Genomic DNA, 27,197 nt, shown 5'->3' with positions numbered 1-27,197 from the left:
TGAAACCACCTCTGAAGTTTTCAAGGGTCCCTGTTTTATGCCCTTCACTGATTCGTACTGCTTTATAGGATTTTGAGATCGATCACTGTTTGTTATCTTCACCTTTTGATCCTTTCTGTAGTAAAAAGCTCTTTTCATATACCCACATTCTAGACTTATTGTTTTAAAAGGGCTCATATAAAACTTATTGATGGACAACAAGATGTTTTGTAATAGTGAAACATATGTTGTGTGTCTTTATTTACTTATCAAGACCCAGTGTGAGTAGTGGGTATCGTACTATTAAAATCGTTAAGCATATCTTCTCAACGACGCATGTTACCTTATCATGTGGATTTATCAATACATTGTCATTATGTTCCAGCTACTCTTATTAACGCACACAACAGTGCATTTTCCTATAAAATATATGTTTTGCTTCATTACTTAACAAATGTAATCAAGGTGTTCTTTAAAAAGTAAAAATAATATGAAAAAAAAAGAAACAAAACTTTTAACAAAAGTGATTGTTTCCGGAAGAAACTTAACAAACTGATTTCAGTGGTTTTGTTTCTAGATGAAAGTTCATCAGTTATACATTAAATTCAATTCAACCTGAATTGTGCAATTTATCACACCACGCCCTCCCTGCTGTGCGTTCATCTTTTTCCATGAATTGCCTATTACTCAGTAACGTGACTACCTAATCCAGACCGTGAATTGAGCACAATGAAGAATCCTGTTTTGATTTCGTAAATGCAACAGATCTGAACAAATTTCTCTTTGTATCTTCCACAAAACTTAAGTTCTAAGCGTTCATTTAATTAAATTATTACGAAGGCGGCACATGATTGTTTATTATCGATGGGCTTTGCATGTTCTTTGTAGTCCTCGGAGAGTTCTATACATTTATGATACTCCTGTGACTATCTGCATTTGTTCCTATCATTTTTCGGCAAAAAAGCTTCAAAACCTTTTACTAAATATTGAAATTAATGAGACAACTCAGCACTCACATTAAATTTTTTTACAGGAAGTTGGTGACGTTAAAAAGGATATGTTTACGCAGAGCAATGTGTTTTATACACCTTCTTTCTGGAGGTTATATCAAGGCTGGCTAATTGGAAAGTTCATCTGCTAATTACTACAAAAGATAGGAGACCAGCGACAGTTACAGAGAGTAACAAAGCACCTCATCTATCTGAGAGTGCGATTGGGGAATAATACAGTTGTATTGTGAAACTAATCAACTCAATAACCAATTCAATGAAGAGCATTATGCGACTCGGAGGAGTGGCCATAGTTATCTATAACATTTATAGCCAGTGAAGTGTCAAAACACTTAAGGAAAACAATAGGAAAGTACAATGACGAACTTGACTCTATTGGATGAGAAGGGAGGGTTAATTCAAGAAACGTTTAAGTGTGATTCAACTAGGAATTTTTCTGCGGAAAATATTACCTGTATTCAGGAGAATTCTCATGGACGTCACGAACATTATGGAGAACCCCAATTCTGGGTAAGTAAATTTCAAAATGTTATGTTGCTTTCACCTAATTAAATGCTTTTATTTTGTTTAGAACCCAATTATCTTGTTTTACTTCATTGTTTTACAAATGTTTCTAGTTTATCATATTGCAGATCACCAAATTTTCGCGACACTTTAATTTCGCGAGATGGCCATTTAATATTTTTAAGCAAGACATAATTTTCTCGAATTCTGGTTATTGCTCTATATAATCTTTTGTACTACAAATGTACGCGAGAATTAAAGCAGGCAGTCACGCATAATTACGCGAAAATAAAATTCTCGGGAATACAACGTGATCTATATTATATATTTACTTATGTACAAATTGATATTCTTAAGCATCATTGAAGAGACATAATTTGTTGAAATGCGCATCTGGTGCATCAAAATGGGTACCGTAAATGATTAACATTCTATAAACTATTTTACTAAAGAAATTTAAGGCTTAATAAGGGATAGCCAAGGGAAGGCAAGTTGCCAAAGTGAATTAAATAAAAAATTAAAGCATTAAGTTCATTGCTTATCCGTATAGAACTTTGAGAAATTAAACACCTTCGCAGCGTATGACTCTAAAAATAAAGTCGGCAAAACTTAATATTTCTTAATTATTTTACACTTTGTAAAATATGATTCCTGTTATTAAAGAGGTCTTTCGTGAAATGAAATTGTGACGACCTTTGTCTTACTGACCGGGCCACAGAAAACCAATTTCGCTGTTTTGCATAAAATTGTGATAACTATGATCCGGCTGTTATTGCAAACATTAGTGACTATTGGGATTTCAGTAATTCCTGCTTATTATACGATTTATTCTCAGATCTTAATTGACAAAATAAGACATTTTTATTACAGATTAAAACCTTGCATATATGAATGGCCAAGAATATAAAAGGGTTTTGGGATTGTTCCTAAGAATATTAACTTTCACTTTTCTTGTATTTAATCAAATTTATAAATTGTCGTGGATACTACCCTATTTTGAAACATTTTAATAGTAAATGCAATTTATTAACACACATACAAACAATTACAAATACAAGCAGACACACACATACTCACACATATACGTTTTAGATTTAAAGGACAACATCAACACAGTAAATGGAGAAAAACCATCTCATCCTTTAATACTTGCAAACTAAAATCATGCGAGTACTTTAAAAACCTTGTTTTAATGTACATGTTATATAGTTGTCCTTTATAAAGATATAACTTAGCCTTGCGGTAGTTTAAATGCAAATGAATTGACGAGGTCGAAAAGTTAATTGTTTTTTTTATTTGGGTACAAACATAACCCCACTTTGACGGCAAAATAACTTTTTTCAAAGCAGAACTCTCGCTTCGTGATCGGACGTGGGTTCAAGTCTCGGCCGCGACAATCTCAAGTGGATAAAATAGGTAGCAACTATTCCTTTGTCAGGCGCTAGGCACTTAAAATGAAGGTTGCGAGTGTTTCGAATGAGACCTTAAAAACCGAGGCCCCATGTCGCGCGCGACAGGCGTTGGCACAATAAAGATCCCTCACTGCTCAAATGTTTTGAGTGCCGAGTAAAGGTCTAAATTTGAAGCCCTTTACCCGTACATGGTGACATCTCCAAGAGGTAAAATTCTTGAATGGGACGTAATTTTATACAATCAATCAAGATTATTCTCCCCTCGAAATTGAAACAATTGAATCATAAAGCACTTGATCCAATTTCAATAGGAAATATAAATAGGAAATATATAAAAACTCTAGTTTTCTGGTAATATTTACATGCTGTTCAGAATTTCATAAGACTTAATTTCACCAGGGATCACAGCAAGTGTGAAAACTAAATGCCTTTATGATGATGCCCAACAGTTTGATGAAGAAATTGATAACCTATCTGCATACACATAATAATAAGGCTTAAAAATATATCAACTACAAATAACTTACCCTCTAAAATTATTTTTCAGCAAGAATTGATAGAAATTGAAAAAAAGAAGATATGATAGAGAAGGCATTTTATGCCATTTAAGATCATGGAGGACTATCGCTTAAAAGACGTAGCTCGTAGAACTTAAAAAAAAAATAGAACATATTTTTTTAAAAGCTTAATCACATATTTATCAAGTTTTCCTTTGCCATCCTTATTCTTGCAATCTCCCCTTAATATATACTTATTGTTGAAATATATACTTTCATATCTATTATTGAAATTTAATTAAAGCATATTTGGAAATTGATGTATTTTATGCATTTATGATTGGTTTACAATATTGTTTGGTATATGAGCACCTAATTGAAAATCAATTGCATTCAGAAAAGCCCCTCTTCATCTGTTTGTTTATTCTTAATCATAGAATAAGACTGGCTATGAAGGACAATTTCGTAATGGATAAACGAAATCTGTACAGATTGTTTTACCAATTACTACAACAGATGTGTTTTTCAGTACCCTATGTCCTTTAATGTTCTTTTGAAAAACTAGGCATATCCGCTACCAAACAGGGATGCAAAACACGTTTTCGCAATTTCCCATACCGAACGATGTCCTTTATATAAAGCTCCCTTATCGAAAATACGTATCTAAAGATAAGACAAAGCATCAAGTTGGTTAAGATAGAATTGTAGAGGATTATCAAAGAAATATATCTTTCAATCCAAGACTATAGGCTAGATACATTGAGTTGTCATAGTGAATTCAATCACGTATCTAAAGTAGAGATACAGGTACAAAAAGTAAATTACAGATCATGAAACAACCCACTTACCCATCTTTTTACCTAAGTGGTTTTATCTAATACATGTATTTATATGTGATTTTTGAATTACCCTAACTAAACAAAAGCACAAACTCCTTGGGATTTTTGTGTTCCATTTTTTAAAAATTACTTCTCGTCCCTCTTAATGAAAGATTCTGAAAAATGTGTGGAAATCTTCGGTAAAGTTTTAACAGTTCCTAAACCTCGCTTTGCCATTAATATTTATAGACTTGCTTCTTCTACATGACTTTGCATATACGAAGATGAAACAGGTTGGGATAACAAACAGTGATCAATCTCATAAATCCTGTAAATGATATGGAATGTGAATAGAGCAAAAAAGGATAAGGTACGCAAAAGGAGTAAGCATCCCCTGACGACCGGTCACATGTGGCGGCAAATCTGTGAAAAAGTGTAAAAATGGCCAATCTCGCTTTTTTTAATATAATTTTATACTTTTACACTGAAACTAGCTCGTGTGCAAAATCTCTGTTGTTGCAAGACTAGACCGTAATATATAACACAATTTAAGATAGGAAATAAAACTGTTTATATTCATCAACAGTGATCAAGGCATATTCTACTAAAATTACAATTGGAGGTTGTCAAATACATAGCATTCAGTATACTGCACCTTGCACCTCACACCACAGGTTTCAATAACATGTACTTTGCTCAAAACAGGAAAGTGATCTAATTATTTTTAACTTCGTCAGTTTCCGCATTCTGTTGAATTTTGATCCCAGCATAAACGGCGTCAGCTTGTGCTGTATTGTAAACTGCCCTTAATACTGATGTGAAATATAGATAAAAATGCACATAAGACGATCTGCATAACCTACCGAAACTTACATACTATATTAAAACAATTTAAGTCGTTCAATGCACCTGCCGAGCACACAAGAGCACTATTGCTAATAATGAGGAAAACATTGCAACACACTGAATACTGAAACGGGGAAAATTTCAAATCCCTACTAAAACCCCGAACAGATTTAAGTTAATAAACTACTGCAAATTAACAAAGCATGAATGGCGTTTCCTCCAAGATAAATATACTAGAACAGTTACGTCAGGATTCAACAGATTCTTAGCAAACAGCGTTTGGAGCAGTGAATAAACACTTAAAAATCTTTGTAAATTCAGAAAAAACAAAAGCAATCAATTGCTGCTCATGAAAAGTAGGAAGATTTAAATCTTTTTCTTCTTGTTTGATTTTCTTCAATGTCCATGTTGTGACATAAGTTTGATCTCTTTACTAAACGTACATTTGAATGATCTATACTTTGTTCATAATTTCATGCATATTCTTTGATTCTTTACAATGATATTGAAAGAGGATGTAGGCATTCCTCGATAAGAAAGATACCCTTGAAAATGTAATAACACCACCATTGGTGATATTTTTTTTACTCTCATATTAATGTTTTATATGAATTAATATTGTAAGAGTTGTTTTTAACAAATAAAAATAAGTAAAATAATTCTAGATCTGAAAACTGGAATTTATTATTTTAAAGATTAATCTCACGAAATTTATATTTTTGTGTACATTTACGTACTTTAAAGGTTAACCTTACGAAGTACTTATATACAGTGTATTTTTGTGCATATTTACTTATGAATGAGTTGTCTTGACTATTCAGAGTACAAGCCCATCAGTCTTACTGACTGTGGCGGCGTCCCTTGGTGCCATTTTTATACACTATGATATAATATACTAATGCATTGTAATTTTTTATTTTTCATATTGCATCTCCATGGTTTGATTTGTGAATAAACGTACTTTTACAATACTGAGTAATTAATGACTGTCCCCAATTCTTTCACATATGTAATAATAATAATAAATAATAAGTGTCAAACATTTATTTAATTTGTTTTATAGTAAGTAAGCAATTGTAAGCAAATTGATGTTAATTTCTTTAAAAAAAATTCCATTGAAGACAAACATTAAAGCAATGCCAAGAATACCATTTTTTAATTACGTTTAATATATTCGAAAATCACTTCCGTTAATCACGTTCTCTTTATATTTCAGGGAGAACAACGAATCTTAGTCATAGTACTGCTCTTAAGTATACTGATTGGAAATAGCATAGTGCTAGTAGCAGTAGCTGTCTCCAAGCGGAAGTCGCGCATGAATTTCTTCATTAAGCAGCTGGCGTTTGCAGGTAAAGATATAGAGCAATGGTTCTTAGAAACTATCGAAAAATCTGAAGATTCTTGAAGAGATATTTTGTGCACTTATTCTTTTATAAGCAGTGACTAATAACGTAAAATACACAAATTGGTTTCAACGAAATCCACTTCTATCTACAATACGATAGATACACTAAGCCATTCAGAACTACAACACTGCCGGTAAAATGAGAGAAGAAAATCCGAAGCACAAAATCTGGCATGCTGAGAACATGATTTCTGTATTTATTTGAATAAATGAATTGCGATGAATTGAATAATAATAAACAATATTATTACTTTGTTTGTTTTCTGCAATAAATTCTTTATTTTTATGTCGTAAAACACGAATAGGAATGTTTACCCGAAAGACAGATATGATTTATCGGAAAACTGATTATTGATTTTATTTAAAATAATTCAAATACGTCTCTTGTATTCCTGTTGATGTGTTTTTGGTCTGTTCCACATGGTAAATGAACTTTTACTTGTCTCGAAAGAAGATCCATTAAATATAAAAGTGTTACCATTTCTAAACCATTTTCCCTCAATACAAACAAGTATGTCAGGGAGTGTGAAATCTACATTTACGTTCTACATCATTGTGTTCTACGTCATTTTCAGATCTATGTAAAGGAAAATCACGAATAATTTTAATGTTTTTTTTGTAGACTTCGAATTTGCTACCGTATCAATATACATGTAACTCCATTGAACTCAAGGAATCGTTTCAAATCAGAAAGTTTGGAGGAAAACGATTTTTTGAACAAACTCAGATTTAAGGCCAAGATATTCATATTTTTTTTTATAGATATGATGCAACAAGTGATGACTTTGGTATCCTGGGACATACTATATAATACATGTAGTTTGATTGATTGATTGTGTGTTGTTTTACGTCCCGTTCAAGAAATTTTCACTCATATAGTGACGTCACCATATACGGTGAAGGGCTTCAAATTTAGACCTTTACTCGGCACTCAGGGCCATTGAGCAGTGAGGGTTCTTTATTGTCTACCGTGACACGGGGCCTCGGTTTTTAAGGTCTCATCCGAAGGACCCACATGTAGTTTGTATCAAGAGTAATTTATAAATTTGTGTTTTAAACTATTGATCACTTATGTCTTGTCGCATGGAATGCTTCTTCACAAAAGTAATGCTTACCCGACTCTTCCTCTTTTTAGTAATTTAAATGACATATCATAAAACAACCAGTTCTCCGTGTAATAACTAAAAAAATTTATTGGATCTTAGAGCCTATGAGATTTCCTAAATTTGGATAATTTTTCTTTCAATTCTGATGAGAATAGTTTAAATAAGTTAATTCTCTGATTATATTAGAGAATCGTGTTTTCAATTAATGCATTATACAGAAAGAAACACAGGTTTCATTATTGAGTTACATAAAGATATTATAGTAAAAGAAGTAATTTGCAATAGAAATACCAAGTTAGCAACTAGAACGAAATGAAAATAGCATCAAGTTAGATATCTGACAAGAATGATTTGTTATCCCTTTTCAGATTTGCTGGTAGGTGTTTTTAGTGTTCTGCCCGATCTCATACAGAGGTTCACTGTTCACTGGTACGCCGGAGAGGTGATGTGCAAAATTGTTAGATTTGGGATGGTGAGTTATTTAAAAATCAAAGTACTATTTGCCAGTGTGTACTAATTTTACCTCACACCCTGTATATAGACGAATAATGACGCCTATAGAATAATGACCGGGATCATTTTTCGACGTCGAAAAATGACTGGGTAATTTTTCTACGTCAAAAATTGACCTCCGGTCATTATTCGACGTCGAAAAATGACCCTTTTGCCTGTAAAAAAGTGGCATCACCCCTAGAATCTGCATACCCTACATGAAGAAAAATGGAATCCATAGAGTAATGACCCCTTGCAGATTTTGGTGGGGTGTAAATGTATTTTTCTTTTTGGTTAACAAGATTAAGAGTTGGAAATCAAAAGGTCCGTGGACCAAAATGCTCGCCTGAGGTATACGTATAATGATACATGGATGATATGTTGGTCTAATTAAATTTTTCAAATAAATTTATCTGTCTTTTATGATAAATTGACATTTATCAATTTCAGTCTACACTATGTGGACAAGCTTCCACTTTAATTTGACAATTGTACATGTATCATTGTTTGGAACAATTTCTTTTTAAATCTCATGTATTCTTGAGAGAGAGAGAGAGAGAGAGAGAGAGAGAGAGAGAGAGTTGTTATAATGTCTATCAAGTTGTGTTTAAGTACATGTATTTTTAAGTCCATGATTTTAACCGTGTACTTACATGTATTTTCCCGACATATAGCAATAGAATTTTGCAATTTAAATAAAAAAAATTGGTTGATGTTTTAGAGACTTTTGGTATATTTTTTCTATCAAAACCGAAAGAGCAAGCATTAATAAATTATCCATTGTATGTGGTGAACAAAAGTGGAGATACAAGAAATTTTAACCTTAACTGCAAGTAAAACTTCATTGAAACCCCATTGAAACCCCCAAATTCGCAAAAGTCATTAAAAGAAATTGATCATACAGATATCCATATCTCGTCCCAAAAGTTCAATTAATCTCTGTGCTTTAAACATGTACCTTCTTTGATTTTCTGGATGCTCTTCTTTATCAGATGAATGATGAACCTTGTTTAGAGAAGAAATATCAAATCTGTTCGAACAAAGTTGTCCAAGCATATAATCAGTTTGTCCGAACAATTATGATCATAAACAATTTTAATCTACTATCTTCTTAATGTATTTAATTTGTCCGAAGGAAGAACTTACAGTATTTGTCCACAAAAATATCATATCTTATCTCTTAACTTATCAGAACTGTTGTCTTATTTGTCAGAACATATGTCAAATTCTTCCGAACAACTATATATTTTGTCTGGGCATCGATATTGATCAACGGCAACTCATTATTGTATTATATCCCGATTGTATTTATGAAAGTTATAGCCTTCATGGATTTTGTAAATTTGTCATTAAGATTCTAAGATTACAAAATGTATTATCTTAAAATATTTTTTTTTTAAAAAAGGAGGAAAAATAAATGTATTAGCTAAAATGTTATCATAATGGCCCAGGAGTTTTCGAAATACTGACTTTGATTATTGATTAAGATTGTTGAAAGCCTTGTTACATTATCTTATTTGTCAGTATCTTGAATCTGTTAAAAAGTTTATCATACTAAGAGCATGCTTGAGCGTCCAGAACAAGTTAGGAGACTTAAACACCATATTCAGGCAATAGTGGAACATTACTATATACATGTAAGGAGTTAGCGATGGAAAAGCCAGTTTTTAACCTCTCCAAGTTGTCAGATAGTTTAGATGTTAGTTGGCCATAAGCGTCTATAAACTGTAAAATATTCAAATATGAAACGGATGATAAAGAAAGACTAAGATAAGAGTTTTTAACCAAAAGCCACTGTAACGTTTATATTGTTCGATTTTTTTGTATGTGTGTGTGCTGAAAGCACAATAGGTGAAGTATGAAAATAACGAGCACTAATGAGGCTTAAAAGTCTATTGGAATATTACATGGGAGCAGAGCAAACACGGACCTCTAAAACATAACAAGCGGGATCAGGTGCCATGTAAGAATCCCTTCGCTGCGTGCTCCTTGTCATGATCGGACAAATTAGAAGACGATTCAGTGTGAAAATAATAGCCTAACAATTTGTATGAAAAACGTCAGTCAATATTCGACTTAACGATAGATTGTATCTGCTAACAAGGTCATTGAATCGACCCTAGATTGTGCAAAATGTTGACATTAAACGAGACTTTTGATATCCTTGTATCATCAACTTATTTTTCAATAACCTGGCTCGTTATAGACATTGTTTGTTCGTAGAACATGATCTTGCCTATTGAATCAACTTGGAGAAATTATCTCCATTTGCAGGTGATAATTGTATATTGCATCATAAATAAGGGAAGTTGACGATAGAAAAGTTGAAGTCATCACATTTATCATGAAGTTTTGTTGTTAGTTTGCCATAAGTATCTGTCACCGGGTTCACAGGTGCGTGAAAGTCAGTCAATATATCGGGTCTCAATAGCTCAGTGGTTAGAGCGCTGGCACGGTACGCCAGAGGCCCTGGGTTCGAGTCCCGGTTGAGACTTGATTTTTCACCAGCTGTGACATATCTATAGTAAAATAATATTCTTAACACGTGTAATGCTGTGATATTACATTTTAATTGCGTGTTTCTCCTGTGTTCGTCACAAAAACGCGAGAGGATTAAATATTGAGTCCCATACTTTGTCAGCAATCACCACTTTAAAACTCTGTATCACTCTGTTGGGATGGGGTCATTTTTCAACGGGGGTCAATTTCTTAATTTTTTTTATAGGTTGCACAGGTAGAAAACTGACTCCTATTGTTCTTTTTCTATAAAAAAGTACAATTTTTCTAAGGCTGGGGGTCTTTTGTTAACGTCGAGAATTGGCATCCGGTCCTTTTTTATGTGGTCATTATTCGTCTTTACACCCGGCCCACATTATCCTATACTTATTGCAAACTGACAACTAGACTAAAGTCAACTTCCCTTATTTATGCAGCAATATTTCATTATAACCTGCCTATGGAGTTAATGTCCCCCTATTGATTTAATACACAACAGCATGTTCTACGTAAAAATTTCTAAAAAGAGACGGGCTATTGACAAATAAATTATTGATACAAGGATATCAACAATCTCGTTCAAAGTCAACATTTCACAAAATCTATGGTCGATAAACAACTCCTTGAAACAACCCCGTTGGGTATTGACTGACATCTTTCATACAAATTGTTAGACCATTATTTTCACATTGAATTGACGACGGATTTTTTTCAGTTTACCCGATCATTACAAGAAGCACAAGGCGGATGAGACCGGTCGTGAGGCACCTGATCCTACCTCTGATTTCAGAGGTCCGTGTTGGCTCTGCTCATAATTTGTATTGTTTAAATTGATTTTTGAGAATCATCACTGTTCGTTATCTTCACATTTCACTAAAAATTCTCTCCAACGAAACTAAAAAAATAAGAGAGAGAGAGAGAGAGAGAGAGAGAGAGAGAGAGAGAGAGAGAGATTACTTTTGATGTGTTCATAATTTCATTATCGTCTATACTTAGTAATTAGATAACGAGCTCTAGTATCTTTTGGACTGTTCGACAAAAATGTCCAGCATTTAATATTATAGGCAACTATCTTCCACAAAACCCACATATCTCTGAAGAAAAAGCTTTTAACATACAGCTACAGAGTGAACAGTATTGATGGGCGTTGTCTATAATGCGGTTATATCTTTCGTCATATGAAATCATCTTCTATAAGCCTAGGAAGACTGGTTTAGAGTGTCGGGTGTATACAATAGTAAGTTTGTATCACCATTCACACAAATCCTTCTTCATAAGAACAATAAGCCACTTATCAAGATAACAGGTTTTATCCCAAGCAATGTGATCAGACAATACTGCTGAAAATGTTTAATTTTCTGACAAACATACAGCAATGTTGCATTTATTGATATTAACATAAACTACACTCCTGTTGCTGAAAAAATGCTGATAAATTTGTGTATCATGATAACCCGATATAATCTGAAGAACTTTATTTAAAGGAAAAACGTGTGAGTGTTAGTTTTTTTCAGTCTATTTTTTTTAAATTTGGTTTTTTGGTTATCATAAACATTGATCGTTTGTAATTAAAAAAGAATATTTTATGTTTAGGGGCTTGTCACCTAAAATGCTTAGTAAACATTTTAATATGGAACGTTTACCGTAATACAAGGATAATAAAACACTTATTTGAAGCAAATGTTGCCTACGACGGGCTCATATCAATGCCATCCTAAGTAATCTGAAGAAAGTTAAAATCATTCATACATTGATTCGACATATCGCACTGAACTCAAAATAGTAGACACCATAGAGTTGATGATAGAAAAGTTGAATTCTCATTTAACATAAAGTTTCGTTGTTTCTATGTCTTCTATGTTCCTCTAGTAAAACAAGATCTGTCAGAATCTGTAGTGTCTTTTATTTCGAGTTTAATATAGTGTTTATGTCCCCCAGTTGAATCGATATGAAAGAACAAGTTTTGTTTATGAACAACAGAGGCATACTACAGACAAATCAGTTGATGCTACAAGGGTATCAACTATCTCGTTTAAAGTCTACATTTTGCAAATTGTATGGTCGATACAATGGTCATGCTCAAATATAACCTGCTGTTAGGTCGAATGTTAACTGGCGTTTTAATTCAAATTGTCCAGTCATTATTTTCATACTGGATTATCTACGAATTACTCCATGTAACTGATCAAGACAAAGGGCTCACGGAGGGTGTAAAAGGTAAACTTTGACTCTCACTCCTCTTTGGAACCTTGTTTTCAGGGGCCCCTGTTTGCTCTGCTTGCAATCTGCATCGTTTTGATGGACTTTTGACTACTGTTCTTAATCATCATATTTCATTGTAAAAGGTTTGAATTTTTTTTAAAGAAATAACTTTGCAATTATGAAATTTCCACACATTAACCACGTCATGAAACTGTTCGTGTCATTTATATAAAGCTCTTGGCAAGAAAAATGCGAACACCTTCTACAATTAAACCTACTGACAATGGAAAATATGGTACAGTGTTTAAAATTAGTTTGAAAAAAAACCTAGATTGAAACAAAGCTTCTCCCATTTTCAGATATATCATTTGTTTGTTTCAATAAACGAAAGGTTGAGTTACTAAGTTACATAAGATCAACAACGTGAAATATAGATTTCTTCATTGTATCGCCCCTTTTGGTTTTAATGTTGCTAAAATGTCCAGATGAGCCCAAAGGCTGCATAAAAAACTTTATCTTCATCATTGTCAGCAAATTCACTCTTCATAACACTGAATATAATTTTGGGAGTAAGTCATATATAAATATCAGGTGAATGATAAGGCTTGCAGGCCTATTCTTAATTACATTCAGTATGTCACATTAACTGCTACATTCAAACCGCTGTTACATGACCTCAACTAAGGTCAGATATTGAAAACATGTAAAACTGACACAAAATTCATAATTTATGTTTGAATTGATAACAAACTATCAATTTATATTTATTTTCCTGCAATAAAAACAGTTTAAGCTGCGAGTTATTATTATTTTTTCCAATATAGAGATATATGTTGAAAAGTTTGACTTAAAATATGCACAACTTATTTCAGTCAAAGACCGTGCATTGCATTTTTTAAAAAGTCTGCAGCAATTGAGCAACCAGAAAATTGCTTGGTTAACAACGACATGAGTCTGATAAAGGATTTAAGAATCGCGTTGCCTTTATCTGATTTCAGAGATCAAATAGGTCTAATGGTTAGTCATACAGCAGATGTGCCTGTATCTTGAAGATTTATACCCAATATTCTGTTCAATTAAAGATATTTAAGACTGTTAAACGTTAAATATCTGAGTAAAATTTTCCAATTAGAAAAAAACCTCGAAGGAAAAATAAAAAGCACGGAAGATTTCTAGGCTCAAAGATCTTTCATTTCTCATGAGTGCCTATAAGTTGAAATATATTTAAGTAACAGAGTCTATCAACCATGAAATTAACAGTATGTAAATAATGCTGTTAATTAAAATAAAACAACAATTTTAAAATGAAATTTTTATCATCATAACATAATATGCCGTTCGATAGAACAGCAATATGAAACCAATTCTTATCAATTGGAGATGGGACATTCATGTTCTACTGAACATGTATCGACTGTTATAAAATGTTAATGCTGTTGTGACAGATGCATCTTTTATTTATCTATTCAATTATTAAATTAGGAAACACTGAATAATTTAGATCTTACACATGTTTAAATGCTCAATTCTACTGTGAAGTAATTGTTAAACATTCTCAAAAATATGTTTAAAGTTTGACAAAAATTAATTCTTTTGCTAATGAATCATAATTGATCAATTGATTACATTTACCGAGAATTTGCAACAACGTCTTCATGGTAAAAATCCCATCCCTTAATTTATCATTAATATGAGACAAATCTGTTTACTAATTTATTTTAGTTTAAAATTTATGGACTGTGCTGAAATGTACGAGAAAATTCAGTTTCCGTTGATGTGTTATTTCAAACTACTAAAGAATTTTCTTTGTGATTGCATCCGGCTCAAGTTCATGAAATTATTCATTTATGTATTTACTGACTTCATTGTTTAATTAAAATAACATTACACAAGGTATCATGGGACGACATAAAGTACTTACCTGCTGTGTAAGGTTCGTGTTTCTTTTATGAACACAGCATCAATGAAGTAGTTAAAAGTTAAAATCAACTTAGTTTCATAGATTTATTATTGTTACTGTGATAAAAGTCACGTTTATTTTTTTTAATTTTATCTTTGATATTTTTGATTATCAATAATTTAATTTATCGTGATTTCGACATCAGTAAATTCTCGATGGGTTTATGAAGTTATACAATAGCCAATTCAATTGAAAGTTCTTATGTTTTGTTAATTTCAGAAACTGTGGTTTGTTAATTGATTGCATATAAACTTACACAATAGACAGCTGTGATAAGGACGTTAAATTTATCCCAAATTCATATCAAAAATATATTTATAAGGCGTCACCTATATCATAATTCCTGATATAAGATAGGTTTCATGATTTATTTCATATATGTTTTAGTAATGTATTATAAGTTCTAATACTATTTAAGTTTTTGACTAGCCTTAATGAAAAGTTTATAAAAATTAACACATGTCAAGAAAACTTAAAATTTGATTAAAGGATGGATTCTAAAATTTTTTGTGAAAAACCAAAATCATGTTTGCCAGCATATCTTGTTTGCGCAATTTGTTTATTGAAATCTTTTTAAAGTTCTTTCCAACTATTTGAGTTAGGAAACAATTTTGATTACAAGATGAAGTATGCTGATTTTTAATATTAATCAACAAAGGGATCAAATACTTTTTGATAATATATCATGAAATATGGACATTACGAAGAGCAATCAAGCTCAAAAGTCCACTGAAACAATACAAATCTGGAGCAGAGAAAACACAGACCTTTAAAAAACATCAGCGGTGGGATCAGGTGCCATGGAAGAGTAAGTATCCCCTGTCGACCGGTCACACCTGCCGTGTGCTCATTGTCATAATTGGGAAACGGAAAAATCTGGAGATAATTCTCTATTTAAACGATAGCCTAAAAATTAAAAAAATGAAAAACGTCAGTCAGCATTCGTCTTAATAATATGTTTTCTTTGCTGACAAGGTCATTGTATCGACCATACCATCATGTCTCTGCTTTTTTTTCTGTACAATTTTCTACTATATTCCGTGGCTATAAGTTTTCTAAATTTAAAAATAGTTTCATAGTCTCCGAAACAGTGCATGTAATCTTGCACCACTGAAAAATATTGTTTTTCACAACTGAATCTAATTTGCTCGCCATTTATTTTACTCATATCTTCAATATACTATGCATCCCTATGATGGTAATTTTGTTTTTATGTTTTTATGTTCTTTTTTCAAATATAAAAGCTGGAAACTGATATACTTTCCTTTTCAATTTGTTGCCGAAAGAATTGCACATTTTTTTTATCTTTTTAAGAAATTTGTTAAATATAATTAATAAAGAAGCAAGAGTCAGTTATTCGTTTTCATAGATTATTAGTTTTAATAGTATTTTTTATTCATTTATCCACCCATATTCTTACTTTAAATATTGTGCATAGAACTGAAGTATCATCAGAGTTGTTCCTAAGACCCAGGGGACGGGGAATTTCTACATCTATAATGATGTAATCCCCTGGTTTTCTGGTATTACCTCTCAACCCCCTGTTAGTGTAGGAACCCAAAAACCCCTTCTACTTTTTAATGCCCCTGCTATTTCAATTCTTTGAGACAACCCTGATCATAGAATTAAGTTTTTTGATATCAGAAAATACAACCTAACAAAATGTGTTTTTAGAAGATCAAACGAATAACATGTTACAAATTCCTGATAAATGTTTCCCAGTTAATACCCCTGACGAGTGGTATACTTATCTGATCTAATTATACAAAAAGCTATCATTTCTCGGATTAAAATCACTCAAAACAGTGACTTGTAAGGATAAAACAATCCAGATCGATAGCCTTATCACTTTTTTATAACAAGTAAGGATTCTATTGACATGAGCGTTTAAATTATATTGGTAATTACATTTCAAAATTGTTCAAAATGATGAAAATTTTCTCTGCTCATCGATCATTAATTTTAATTCCTTTCTAAAACAGAAAGCGAAGAATTTTACATAATAAAACCCCATGACGAATCTTGTTATAGCAATAATGTTTGGAATTCTTAAGGAATTTAAGCAATTTGAATTCTTTCAGAAAGACGATTTCAATTCAAACATTAACCGGAACATCATACTACTACATCGTATAAAAATAAATTATCTTGTCATCGAGAATCAAGCTATGGCATTGCCAACTGTCTTTAATCGTGTATCATCTTTTGACATTTATTCCTCTGCTCTTCTTTAATGTCACTCTGTCTCATTTTCCATTTTTGTTTCAGGGGACGGTCACGTATGGCTCGACATTTGTCCTTGTGGCATTAAGTATCGATCGCCTTGATGCCATTGCCAGACCCCTAGGGTTTAGTGACAGTTGTGGGTATATCTAATAACCTGATTCACTCTGAATTAATATTTTTTAAATCGTGTAAAATGTGTAGGTAATACTTTAATAAAGCGCTTACATGAGCGATGTCTTTATGAACATCATAGGCAGCATGAAAAATAATCTTTCTTTTCGAGTTTTCTTAAAATAAATTGCCTTCATATTCTTTAAAAAAAAATGAAGAAAATATTTCTGAAATGCCAAATGAACTTATTAAAATTCATGAGAATTTCTTTAACCAACAACTTCTACCTTTTCCACCTTTTTTACAGGGAGACGACCGCGACTGATGATTGCCGTTAGCTGGATTCTGGCTTGTCTCTGTTCCATTCCATTTGCTGTCTTATTTAAAACGGATACTTGTTATATAAATTTGACACCAAAAGAATGGGAGGTAAAACATTCTGATTAATTATTCTTACAAGCCATTTCCAAATAAATAGTTTTCACGAAGGAGAGAATATCTGTATAAAAACTTCAGAAGTCAGAACTTAAGCATCTAAAAAACTAGTACGACGTATAACCCCCACCTAACCCCCTCCCCCCCCCCCCCACACACCTTCTTCAGAAAGCATATGTGGCTTTTATATTTTGTTTTCGTCCGGACATGTCGAGATGCAATCGGCATTTTTTTGTAAGTTTCATGAATTTCTGTTTCTGTTTCGGCTGCAAAGGTTAAAGTATAAACCCACATATGGGCTTTGTTAACAAATTAAGATCGAATTTTAGGGTTCCGAATGTCCCCAAAGGGATTGAATTCTTAATTAAAAAAAATTTGTGATTGGAACTCTTCCTTCTGTTTGTAGTGAATTCTGAAATTGAATAGTTCTACGTTAGTGTCAGATTTACAATAAGGTTCTTCTTTTGGCAGCTTTATTCCCAAGTTGCTTCATGTATAATTTCTACATTGATCAAATTTACATTGATAATAACCCCAAAGATGAATACGAATCAGTCAATCATGAATCAATTTCTTTATATGACCTGTATTCCTTGCTTGGATGATTTCTACAGATTGATGATTTTTGCAGCGAGTTCATTACCAAGCAACTATAAATTTCTTGAGGAATTCCATTCCAAAGTAGCTATTAGCCCAACAATGACAACAAAACACACAAATGTGCTTCATCAGAGGATTCACACAATCATTCGCACATAGCCTATACTCTCTGCAGAGCTGCCTTTTATATGTAAAATGTCAAAGGCACTCAATGTGAATGTGTTTCTCTATCATCTTCTTTTTGGAAAATAACATATTTTTTCATCAGGTCATCAAAACAAAACGCTTACTTCAATAGTTTACAATAAGAATGTATAACAAATACAAATCTCAGAATTCTTGTACTGCCAGTTAAGAGAACATGTCGGTCAAAGTGATAGGATACTCTCTTTCCGACATTTTACATTATTATTAAATGATTTGTGGGTACTTTCATATCATTTCTTGTAGAGAGCATAAAAAATTAAGAAGAATATTTGGTTATATAAAATTACACTTCAATAATTATTGTGAGAAATCATTTGAAATCTTTAATATAATTTTTATTTTAATTTCAGATCTATTTAACGGTGATATCCTGCGTCGTCTTTTTCATTCCTGCAATCATCATCGGCATCTGTTATAGCGCAATGATATACATCATCTGGTTACATACTCGAGGAGTGCCAAAATCCGGAGGAGATAAAAAAGTTCATGAATCGGATAAACCTCTTAATGCCAAATCAGGTATTCCCTAAGAAAAACAAAATTTATTTATTTCATAAATATAAGAAATATAAATGCAACATGTCCATCTCTCTGATAAAAAATAGTAATTTGTGCTTTTTGCTAGCAAAAAAAGAGATAATATAAAGGAAGAGAAATGAACAAAATGGATAAAAAAGAGTCATCCAAATATCTGCATATTTGAGTGAGGAGTTCATTTCAAAGAGTTAGATATTCTTATGCTTTTTAATCGTGATTCATTTTGTATTAATCAAATGATTTTCATAAAAATCCTTACAAACAAAGATACATAGCGGGTTCCAGTAAATGTTCTACCAAGCCTCTTTCTTTACTCCTCACTAAATTATTAACATAGTGAAGGAGAAACTTCAGGAGTACTGTGCAACAATATATTCGAGAAGTGGTGTAAATCAGATGTGGATACTTAAAAATTCCAAGGAACATTCCGAAAATTTGAAATCACAAAATTTTACCAAAATCAACAGCATAAAACGACTTTTCAACCTTATATACAACAATTCCCCACGATAAATTAAAGTCCAGGCTTTTTGATATCATTGACAGCTGTTTTTTTTAATAAAAATGGAACTCGTAAATTTACTTACCTCGTCATTGGTCATATGCAAAATTATTTTGTTAAAAAACATTCTGATTGTACACACAAGAACTCTGAAGTTGATATTAAAAAGATGCTTAAGTTTCTGATTGAGAATATCTATGTGGTTTTTGGAGACCAGGTCTTTCAACAATCTATTGAAATTCCCATGGGTACCAATTGCGCCCCGTTATTAGCATACCTATTTTTGTATTCATATGAAGCAGAATTTGTTCAAAACCTTATACTTGAAAAGAAGAAAACACTTGTTGCCTTCAACTCGACATTTAGATATATCGACGACGACGTATTGTCAATTAACAGTAATTATTTCCATTCTTATATCGATACGATATATCCCGGTGAGCTTGAAATAAAAGATACCGAGGAGGCTGACACATCTGTTTCATATTTGGATATTTTACTAGAAAAAGAGGTAATGGTAATCTAACAACAAAACTTTATGATAAACGTGATGACTTTAACTTTTCAATCGTCAACTTCCCTTACTTATGTAGCAATATACCTTCATCACCTGCATACGAGGTTTATATCTCTCAGTTGATTCGATACGCAAGAGCATGCTCTACGTATGACCGATTTCTAAAACGAGGTAAGTTATTGACAAACAAGTTGTTGAAACAAGAATATTTGCAGTCTCGTTTAAAGTCATCATTTCGTACGTTCTATGGTCGATACAATGACCTAGTCAGCAAATACAATCTATCATTAAGTCAAATGCTGACTGACAATTTTCATAGTAATTGTTAGACCATTATTTACACACTGATTTTTCCGTTATTTCCCGGTCATGACAAGGAGCACACGGCGGGTGTGACCGGTCCGCAAGTGATGCTCACTCCTCCATGGCAACTGATCCCGCCTCTGGTGTTTTAGAGGTCCGTGTTTGCTCTGCTCCAAAATTTGTATTGATTAATGGACTTTTGAACTTGAATACTGTTCGTTATCTCCATATATATAATTTCATTATACATGTATCTCTGTAACCTCTTGAAACCAAAAGATGTGTGGTTTGTTTTAATGAAGTTACACTGCTCAAGACCCATTGATAAATGTTACTAAAATTATCAATTAATAGATCCCCTTTTTATAGCAAAATCGTGAATAAGTTTATCTAATAAATAGACAAATACAAGTTGGCAGTAATATTTAATACACTTAAACGCGAACGCAGTGCCCTGATCATAAAATGTTGTTTTAATCCCTTAAGATTTTCATGCTAAGTTTATTTTGTTAACTTCTTTGATTTCGGCAAATAATTAAATTTGAAATCTTTAGTGCAGACCAATAGTATGTATTTATGTTGCTAACTTTTTCGAAAAAACTTTATATTTCAGTGCGATTGGTACACAAAAATCAATTATGCCATAATGTAATATGTCTGTTACCCAATTATCCAATTCTATGCAACTTCAGTTCTTCATAAACCATCCATGAAAACTTTAATTATAAAGACAAGAAAAAGGGCACAATAATCTAAAATCTTATCAAAGAGAAACCTTGGAGATTTTATTTATGAGATTGCAGAGGAATTCACAGGAAACCTTTTTATGTTAAAAGTATTTTACCTAAAATTGTCTCGCTAACCAGTTTATCGGTTAATTCGTTTGATTATTATCGTTCTAGGATTTCAGATTGATAAAAAGCCTATCTCATACAAAGACAGCAAACTAATGAGGGGAAGAGAAACCCGGATGAGTTCGAGGGGCATCATCCCACAGGCAAAGATTCGCACCATTAAAATGACATTCATTATTATATTTGGTAATTATCACTGGTATATATATATATATATATATATATATATATATATATATATATATATATATATATATATATATATATAGACAATCCTAATTAAAAATGAATCTGTGCGTATAATCAAACGGAGAATTAAATTAGTGATAGACATCAAACTGCAACAATATTTAGTACTTAAAAAACATTAAGTCAGCTAAAGAATGTGGTAAATCTTTTTATTATTTTTCTTTCTCAAATACTGGTTTACACTTTATAGTACTTAAACATGTTAACGTCACTTAAGATTGTGGTTACTGTTATTTTTTTCTTTAATCAAAATATTGGTTTTGGAAAAAAAAATCCTTGTAACAGTAAATACTTAAACTTGACAGTTTTCTGTTTCTCTTGGCAGTGTTTATTTTATGTTGGAGTCCCTACTTCGTTTTTAACCTGCTTACGGTCTACCATGTAATTCCTGTGAATAAATCTACGATGGCTTTACATTCTTTCATCCAAAGCCTGGCTCCATTGAATTCGGCTGCTAATCCTATCATATACGGAGTATTCAGTACAAGAATCTGTAGACAGCTAAGGTATAAATTACTACAATAACTACATGTTTTCAGATTCTCTTTCAGCTTTTTCACTTTTGCTTTTAGTTTTTCCTACTTTAGTGTTTTGACTGATATTTTTTTTTTTGGTTTTAATTTTATTTGTATTTATTTATAGGGAGATATATACATCTTACAGATTTCTTTATTTTATTCAAAGATATAAAGTTTTTTATTCGGTACATCAACTGTTAACAACAAAAGAGGACTACCAAATATAAAGACGTGTGAGAAAAGCTTCTCTTTTCCTCTGATAATATCAAAGATATATTTCTTTCTCAATATATCCGTAAGAGTTGCCTCTGAGCCATGGATTTCTATCACAATTTCTTTCATTGTCAATTTTCAACACTCGCTTGCTGGATTACGCTTACTTGAAAAGACTCACTTTTTTAGAATTTGATTTCTGAACTCTCTATATTGAGGCTGAGAAAATGAAGAAATAAAGAAATAGTATCATTTTCATTAGGAATTTCAATTTCATAATGTACATTTTCAAATTGAAGTCTCTTACGTTATGCATCCCTGCATTTGTCTTTGCACTTGTTTTTGCACAGTTCACAGACATATGTTTTACATTTATTTCCAATTCTTTTTAAATAAATGCACGTATGAATTATAGGAGTAGTTCATAATACATTGCTAGCAATTTGTGTAATGCATTTATGACACAGAATACATCTGTGTATTATCTAAACATTAACGTTTTCTTTCTAAATAACATACATGTGTGTTAGATGCATTAAGTAATTAATAGTTGGAGAAGTAATTAGCAATAGAAACATAATAAATAAAATGGTTCTTGTTAATTTAAAAGATAAATGACAACATATAATATTCAGTCAAGTATAAGAAACATCAAATCAGAACCAATTATTCGCTTTGTTTGTCATCTAAAGATTGAGCAAATTTCAGTATCATTTTAATTTTTTTTCTGTAGAAATTGGGCGTATTCCTCCATTTTCAGTTGGATTTTCAAGGTAGTGTTTGGTCAGATATTATTGAAAGTGTTAACTGTTGCAAATAGACTGAAATATAGTGGTTAGATGTGGATTATTTGTAGAAATGCATGTAAAGAGCATAATTTTTACTTCTTGTTCTCCTGTCGACGTTTCTTCAGGACGATGTTAACAATTGTGAAAATGTTTCGAAAGCTGAGTTTGTTATGAGACAGTGCATGGGAAATTCTTATGTACGTAAACCATATTGTGCTTGTTATGAAACGAATTACTTACACACGAGGATCCTCTTTGCTGTTTTTGTCTTCTCGAAGAAAAGTTTTTATTGAACAGTGTTGGGAATCCTTCTCGAATCTCACTAATAATGTACTATAATTACAAGGATTTTGCATGCACATAATTCTTTTATCGTATATATTGCAACAAAATTTAGGTAAAACAGCATATTAAGTATAAACGTAATAAAACACTATCAAAAATAAATGTCGAAGCCATAAGTCATTTATGAGTATTGCACAGCAGTAATTTTAAGATAACATTTACTTGTTTTAGTAGGATAAAGTTTGATTTTTCTATTTAGGTCACCTGAGTCAATCAAGTGTCCTATTGCTATCAGTTTTCGTCCGTCGTTGTGCGTTGTCAGTTGTGTGTTAACATTTGAGCATTTGCAGCTTCTTCTCTGGAACCGCTGAAACAGTTTCAACCAATTTTGGCATAGAGCATCTATGGGTAAAGGGGAACCAAAATTATGAATTTGATGTCCACTGGGGCTTGAGTGGTGGGGTTAATCTAAAAAAAAATTCTCCTTTACTCCTAGATATCAAGCTGTCAACCTGTTGGCATGATTGTATTAAGCATTAAACCCTCTACCAAAATTGTGAAAAATCATGGCTCAAGGTTCAGGTATTCTGGGTTTAGTGTGGGACTCTAATATAATCATATAATGAAATGTTTTTCTCTCCCTTTATTAACGGTAGCCTAGTGTAGGACATTTGCTTTGTAATTTGGAGGCCTGGAGATAGGTAGTGACTGTTCCTTCGCCAAGCGCCCGGCATTAGAAGTAAAAGTTACAATTCATTCGAAGGAGACCTTGAAAACCAAGGTCCCGTGTCACGGTAAACGTTGCTTCATGGCACTGAGTGCCGAGTATACATGTAAGTCTAAATTTGAAACCTTTCACCGGTATATAATAATAATACGCCTCTATATGTGTGAAAAATTCTAGAATGGGACGTAAATGAACATACAATTAATAAATCAATCCCCCTTTTTATTTAGCAGACAAACTAATTGCAAGGTAATGAGGAGCAAGGGTGCCTCTTCCAAATTTGAAATTCATGGCCCTTTGCTATTCACCTATGATAATTCATCACTGTAAACAATGTAATTGGTAGGTCAATCGAATAAAAGAATTATACAAGAATTAATAATATATAATACAAAGAGTACTTTCAAAGTATTAAATGGTCAGATAGACTTGTAACTAATAGATTAAAAAATGATTCAAAAATAGATATCGTTTTGTACATTAAATGTTATGTAAAGACCAAGAGTGGTCAGTGTGAAGGGGAATGTGATATGTGATGGGTCAATCACTATTGTTTTGTTAAGACTGCATAAAAAGTTTGTTCTAGCACTGGCAAATACAAGCAAGTGAATATATCTACTCTAGGAATTGCTACTGAGTACGAACTGTTTTGTTTATCTCTGATCATCCAAATTCTGTTGCTTTTGGTCAACATATCTTCATCGATCAGTTTATTTTGTTTTATTTTATACTTCCGTTGATCCTTTCGGTGTTGTATTGTACTCAGGTGACCGTTAAGGCCCTTGGGGATTTTGTTTAAAATCTTGTAAGAATTCCTTATACACATGTATATTATATGTGAACAGTTTTTCTCCTTTTGCATTTTTTGGGAATACAGTTTATATCCTTGAAAAATTAAATGTACGTTCTTTTTGTATTTTTTTTTTGTTGAAATATTGAGCTCTTGTAGCAGATATAGTAGAACATTGTCTTCTTTCGACAGTAACACTATGCATATTAAAAACGACAAAATATCACCATTTTTCTATGTTTATTTGTAAATCAAGGCTAGATACAAGTCGGTGACTTTTAAATTGATATGAAAAAATACATAGAAATCTATTTATTTTTCAGGCGATTCCGAATAATAAGGTGTGTTCTCATGAGATTAGGATGCTGCATGCTCGATGATGTTGATCCACGGCGACGCCTTTATACTGATCCACCAACCACCAGTTTTACGCAGTGCACGTACACTTCTCGGAACAGGAGCCCCCGACTGGAGGTCTCCAACGATACAGCACTCAGCAGTGCAGAGGATTGTAAGGATCTGTGTGACTTGGTGCTGAGCACAGCACCTTCACAAAATCAGCTGACGTTACAGACAAAAATTCGCTGACAAATTTAACTTAATTGGAAAATGAAATACATTTGTACAAAGTGGACGGGAGATTGTATAGTTAGTGTGTTAAGTAGTTGGCAATAGTTGAAATTTTGTGCAACTCTAAAATATTCTTAAGTCAAGTTTCAGTGTTTTATGTGTGTGGATATTTAAGACAACTCAAGCTGATTGGTTTTTGAATCTATTTGATTTTGGTATGCTATTACAGGTAGTCTTGGTTCAGATTTAATTAGTTCCTTAATTTTTATCATCTCATAATTCCGAGGCTTTGCCAAAAAAAAAAAAAAAAAAAAAAACAAGTGGGAAGACAGATATCTCTGAAATATTTTCTTCTCTTTTCTTCTCTTAACATGGGGATTTTTATATTCAGAAGGGGATCGATTTGATGGCAAAATGATTCGAGAAATAAACTGTTCATCTAATTACTATGTTACATTAGGAAATGTGTTCAATGATAAAGCAAACGAATCCATCTTTACATTAAGGTTGTGTTTATGTAGCATATTATGATCTTTTGGTAGACATCTCTAAGCCATGGAAAAGTCACGATACTAGTATTTCAGTTGCTGTGTTTTTATCTCCAAAGGTTATGATATCGTTAAACTTAACAAATTACCGGATTTAACGGTCGCCATTATTGCAACAAAAAATGCATGAGCCATTTAAGCATTTTTTAAAATTTTGCAAACGTTATCTCCCACAAAAGAAAAAACATTATTTTGTTGTTAAGATATTCGGCAGGTGTAGCCGGTCGGCAGGGAATGTTCGCTTCTACATGGCACCTGGTCCCACCTCTGTTTTCAGAGGTACGTGTTTGGCTCTGTTCATAGGTTTGTATTGTTTAGATGGACTTTTGGGAGTGATCGATGTTCTTTGTCTTTACATTTCACCAAATCATTCAGTGATGTTCCCACTTTTTTACGTCAAAAATATTTGTAAGTTTATTTATTGATGTTATATTTGTTGTAAATAGATGATATATATAATGTTGACTGATTGTTTTATGATTATTCAATTTACAAACATTTACAGAAAGTGATAGTCGATTAATATTTATACAGGGACTTGTTACTTAAAATGTGATTATTTTTCATGGATATTTTACAAATGATGGCCTAGTTTTCGATCTGAATTTTAAAATAGATTTCATTATTGGAACAACTTTTTATACACCTAAAATGAAAACTCCTTTTACCTGTAATTGAAATTGTATGCCAGCATTGGACATCCTTAAATTTATTTTGACAATGATTTACATCAGAAAGCTTTACGTCTAAGTTAATATAATTTAATTCTGGTTGTAACGCTGTATTTGATTGGATAAAAAAATTACTTTATATCGTATAAAATGGGTTGCCTACGTCACAATGACTTGCGTCAAAAACGTTTCGATCCGCCTGACGTTACATTCAAAATTTGTACAAATTGAAGTCATATTCAGTGGCGGATCCAGAAGTTCATGTGGGGGGGGGGGGGGTTTGAGGCCCGTAGGGCCGAAGGGGGAGGGCATGGGAGGGGGTGTCCCCCTTCTATAGGTGGGGGTTCGGGGGGCCTCCCCCGAGAAATTTTCTTGAAAAATGGCTCCAAATGGTGCATTTTCCAGCATTTTAGATTGAATTAGTTAGTGATTGGTCACTTTTTTTCTTCTAGTTTTTCAAGACCGACCTACCCAAATGTTCAAGAATTTGAACAAAAAATTAAAATGTTGGGATTATTTTTAACTTCCATGTAAACATGAAAAAAAATTCTTTTTAAAAAAAAAAAAATTAAATATAAAATCTGATAAAATATCGCCATTTGATAAATAATATCCCATTCTTTATTTCAAAATGCACGTCCAATGTGTCACATGTGAAGCTCTGAGTATAAAAATACAACTGATGTGCAATTTCCCAACACTTAGAAAAATTGGATTTTGTGTAGAAACCCTAATTACTCTTTTCAACTACTTGACTATACTATTCATATAATTTGCAATATAAACAAATAATGATATTTCATATTGAAGAATAAATAT

General features: G+C 32.3%; 1 protein-coding gene and 1 non-coding gene across 3 annotated transcripts; both read left to right on the top strand.

Moving 5' to 3' along the window:
• The first annotated feature begins 859 nt into the window (after window positions 1-859).
• On the top strand, window positions 860-26,170 carry LOC133197180 (cardioacceleratory peptide receptor-like). 2 transcript variants are annotated; one of them, XM_061333073.1, is made up of 10 exons: window positions 861-1,499; window positions 6,283-6,415; window positions 7,946-8,049; window positions 16,996-17,089; window positions 17,372-17,493; window positions 18,657-18,825; window positions 21,068-21,205; window positions 21,594-21,774; window positions 22,733-22,772; window positions 24,913-25,054. In XM_061333073.1, the coding sequence occupies exons 1-10, from the start codon at window positions 1,347-1,349 to the stop codon at window positions 24,967-24,969; spliced, it is 1,191 nt and encodes a 396-aa protein (XP_061189057.1). In that variant the 5' UTR covers window positions 861-1,346; the 3' UTR covers window positions 24,970-25,054. The 2 variants fall into 2 exon arrangements, with proteins under 2 accessions (XP_061189056.1, XP_061189057.1); XM_061333072.1 differs by lacking the exon at window positions 22,733-22,772 and having other exon boundaries at window positions 860-1,499; window positions 24,913-26,170.
• Trnat-ggu (transfer RNA threonine (anticodon GGU)) lies at window positions 10,491-10,563 on the top strand. Its single transcript has one exon. It is a non-coding gene; the product is annotated as a tRNA-Thr (tRNA).
• Window positions 26,171-27,197: the final 1,027 nt, after the last annotated feature.

This window comes from Saccostrea echinata, unplaced genomic scaffold, assembly GCF_033153115.1.
Source record: "Saccostrea echinata isolate AGI-Se365-2 ecotype Australia unplaced genomic scaffold, CSIRO_AGI_Sech_v1 ptg000030l, whole genome shotgun sequence".
Classification (NCBI taxonomy): Eukaryota; Metazoa; Mollusca; class Bivalvia; order Ostreida; family Ostreidae; genus Saccostrea; species Saccostrea echinata.
This window is presented reverse-complemented; position numbering and strand designations above follow the sequence as displayed.

Coding starts and splice junctions, on each gene's coding strand:
- LOC133197180 (XM_061333072.1), top strand. CDS start 1,347: ATGACGAACTTGACTCTATTGGATGAGAAGGGAGGGTTAATTCAAGAA. Junction 6,416..7,945: donor TAAGCAGCTGGCGTTTGCAG/GTAAAGATATAG, acceptor ATCCCTTTTCAG/ATTTGCTGGTAGGTGTTTTT. Junction 17,090..17,371: donor CCTAGGGTTTAGTGACAGTT/GTGGGTATATCT, acceptor CCTTTTTTACAG/GGAGACGACCGCGACTGATG.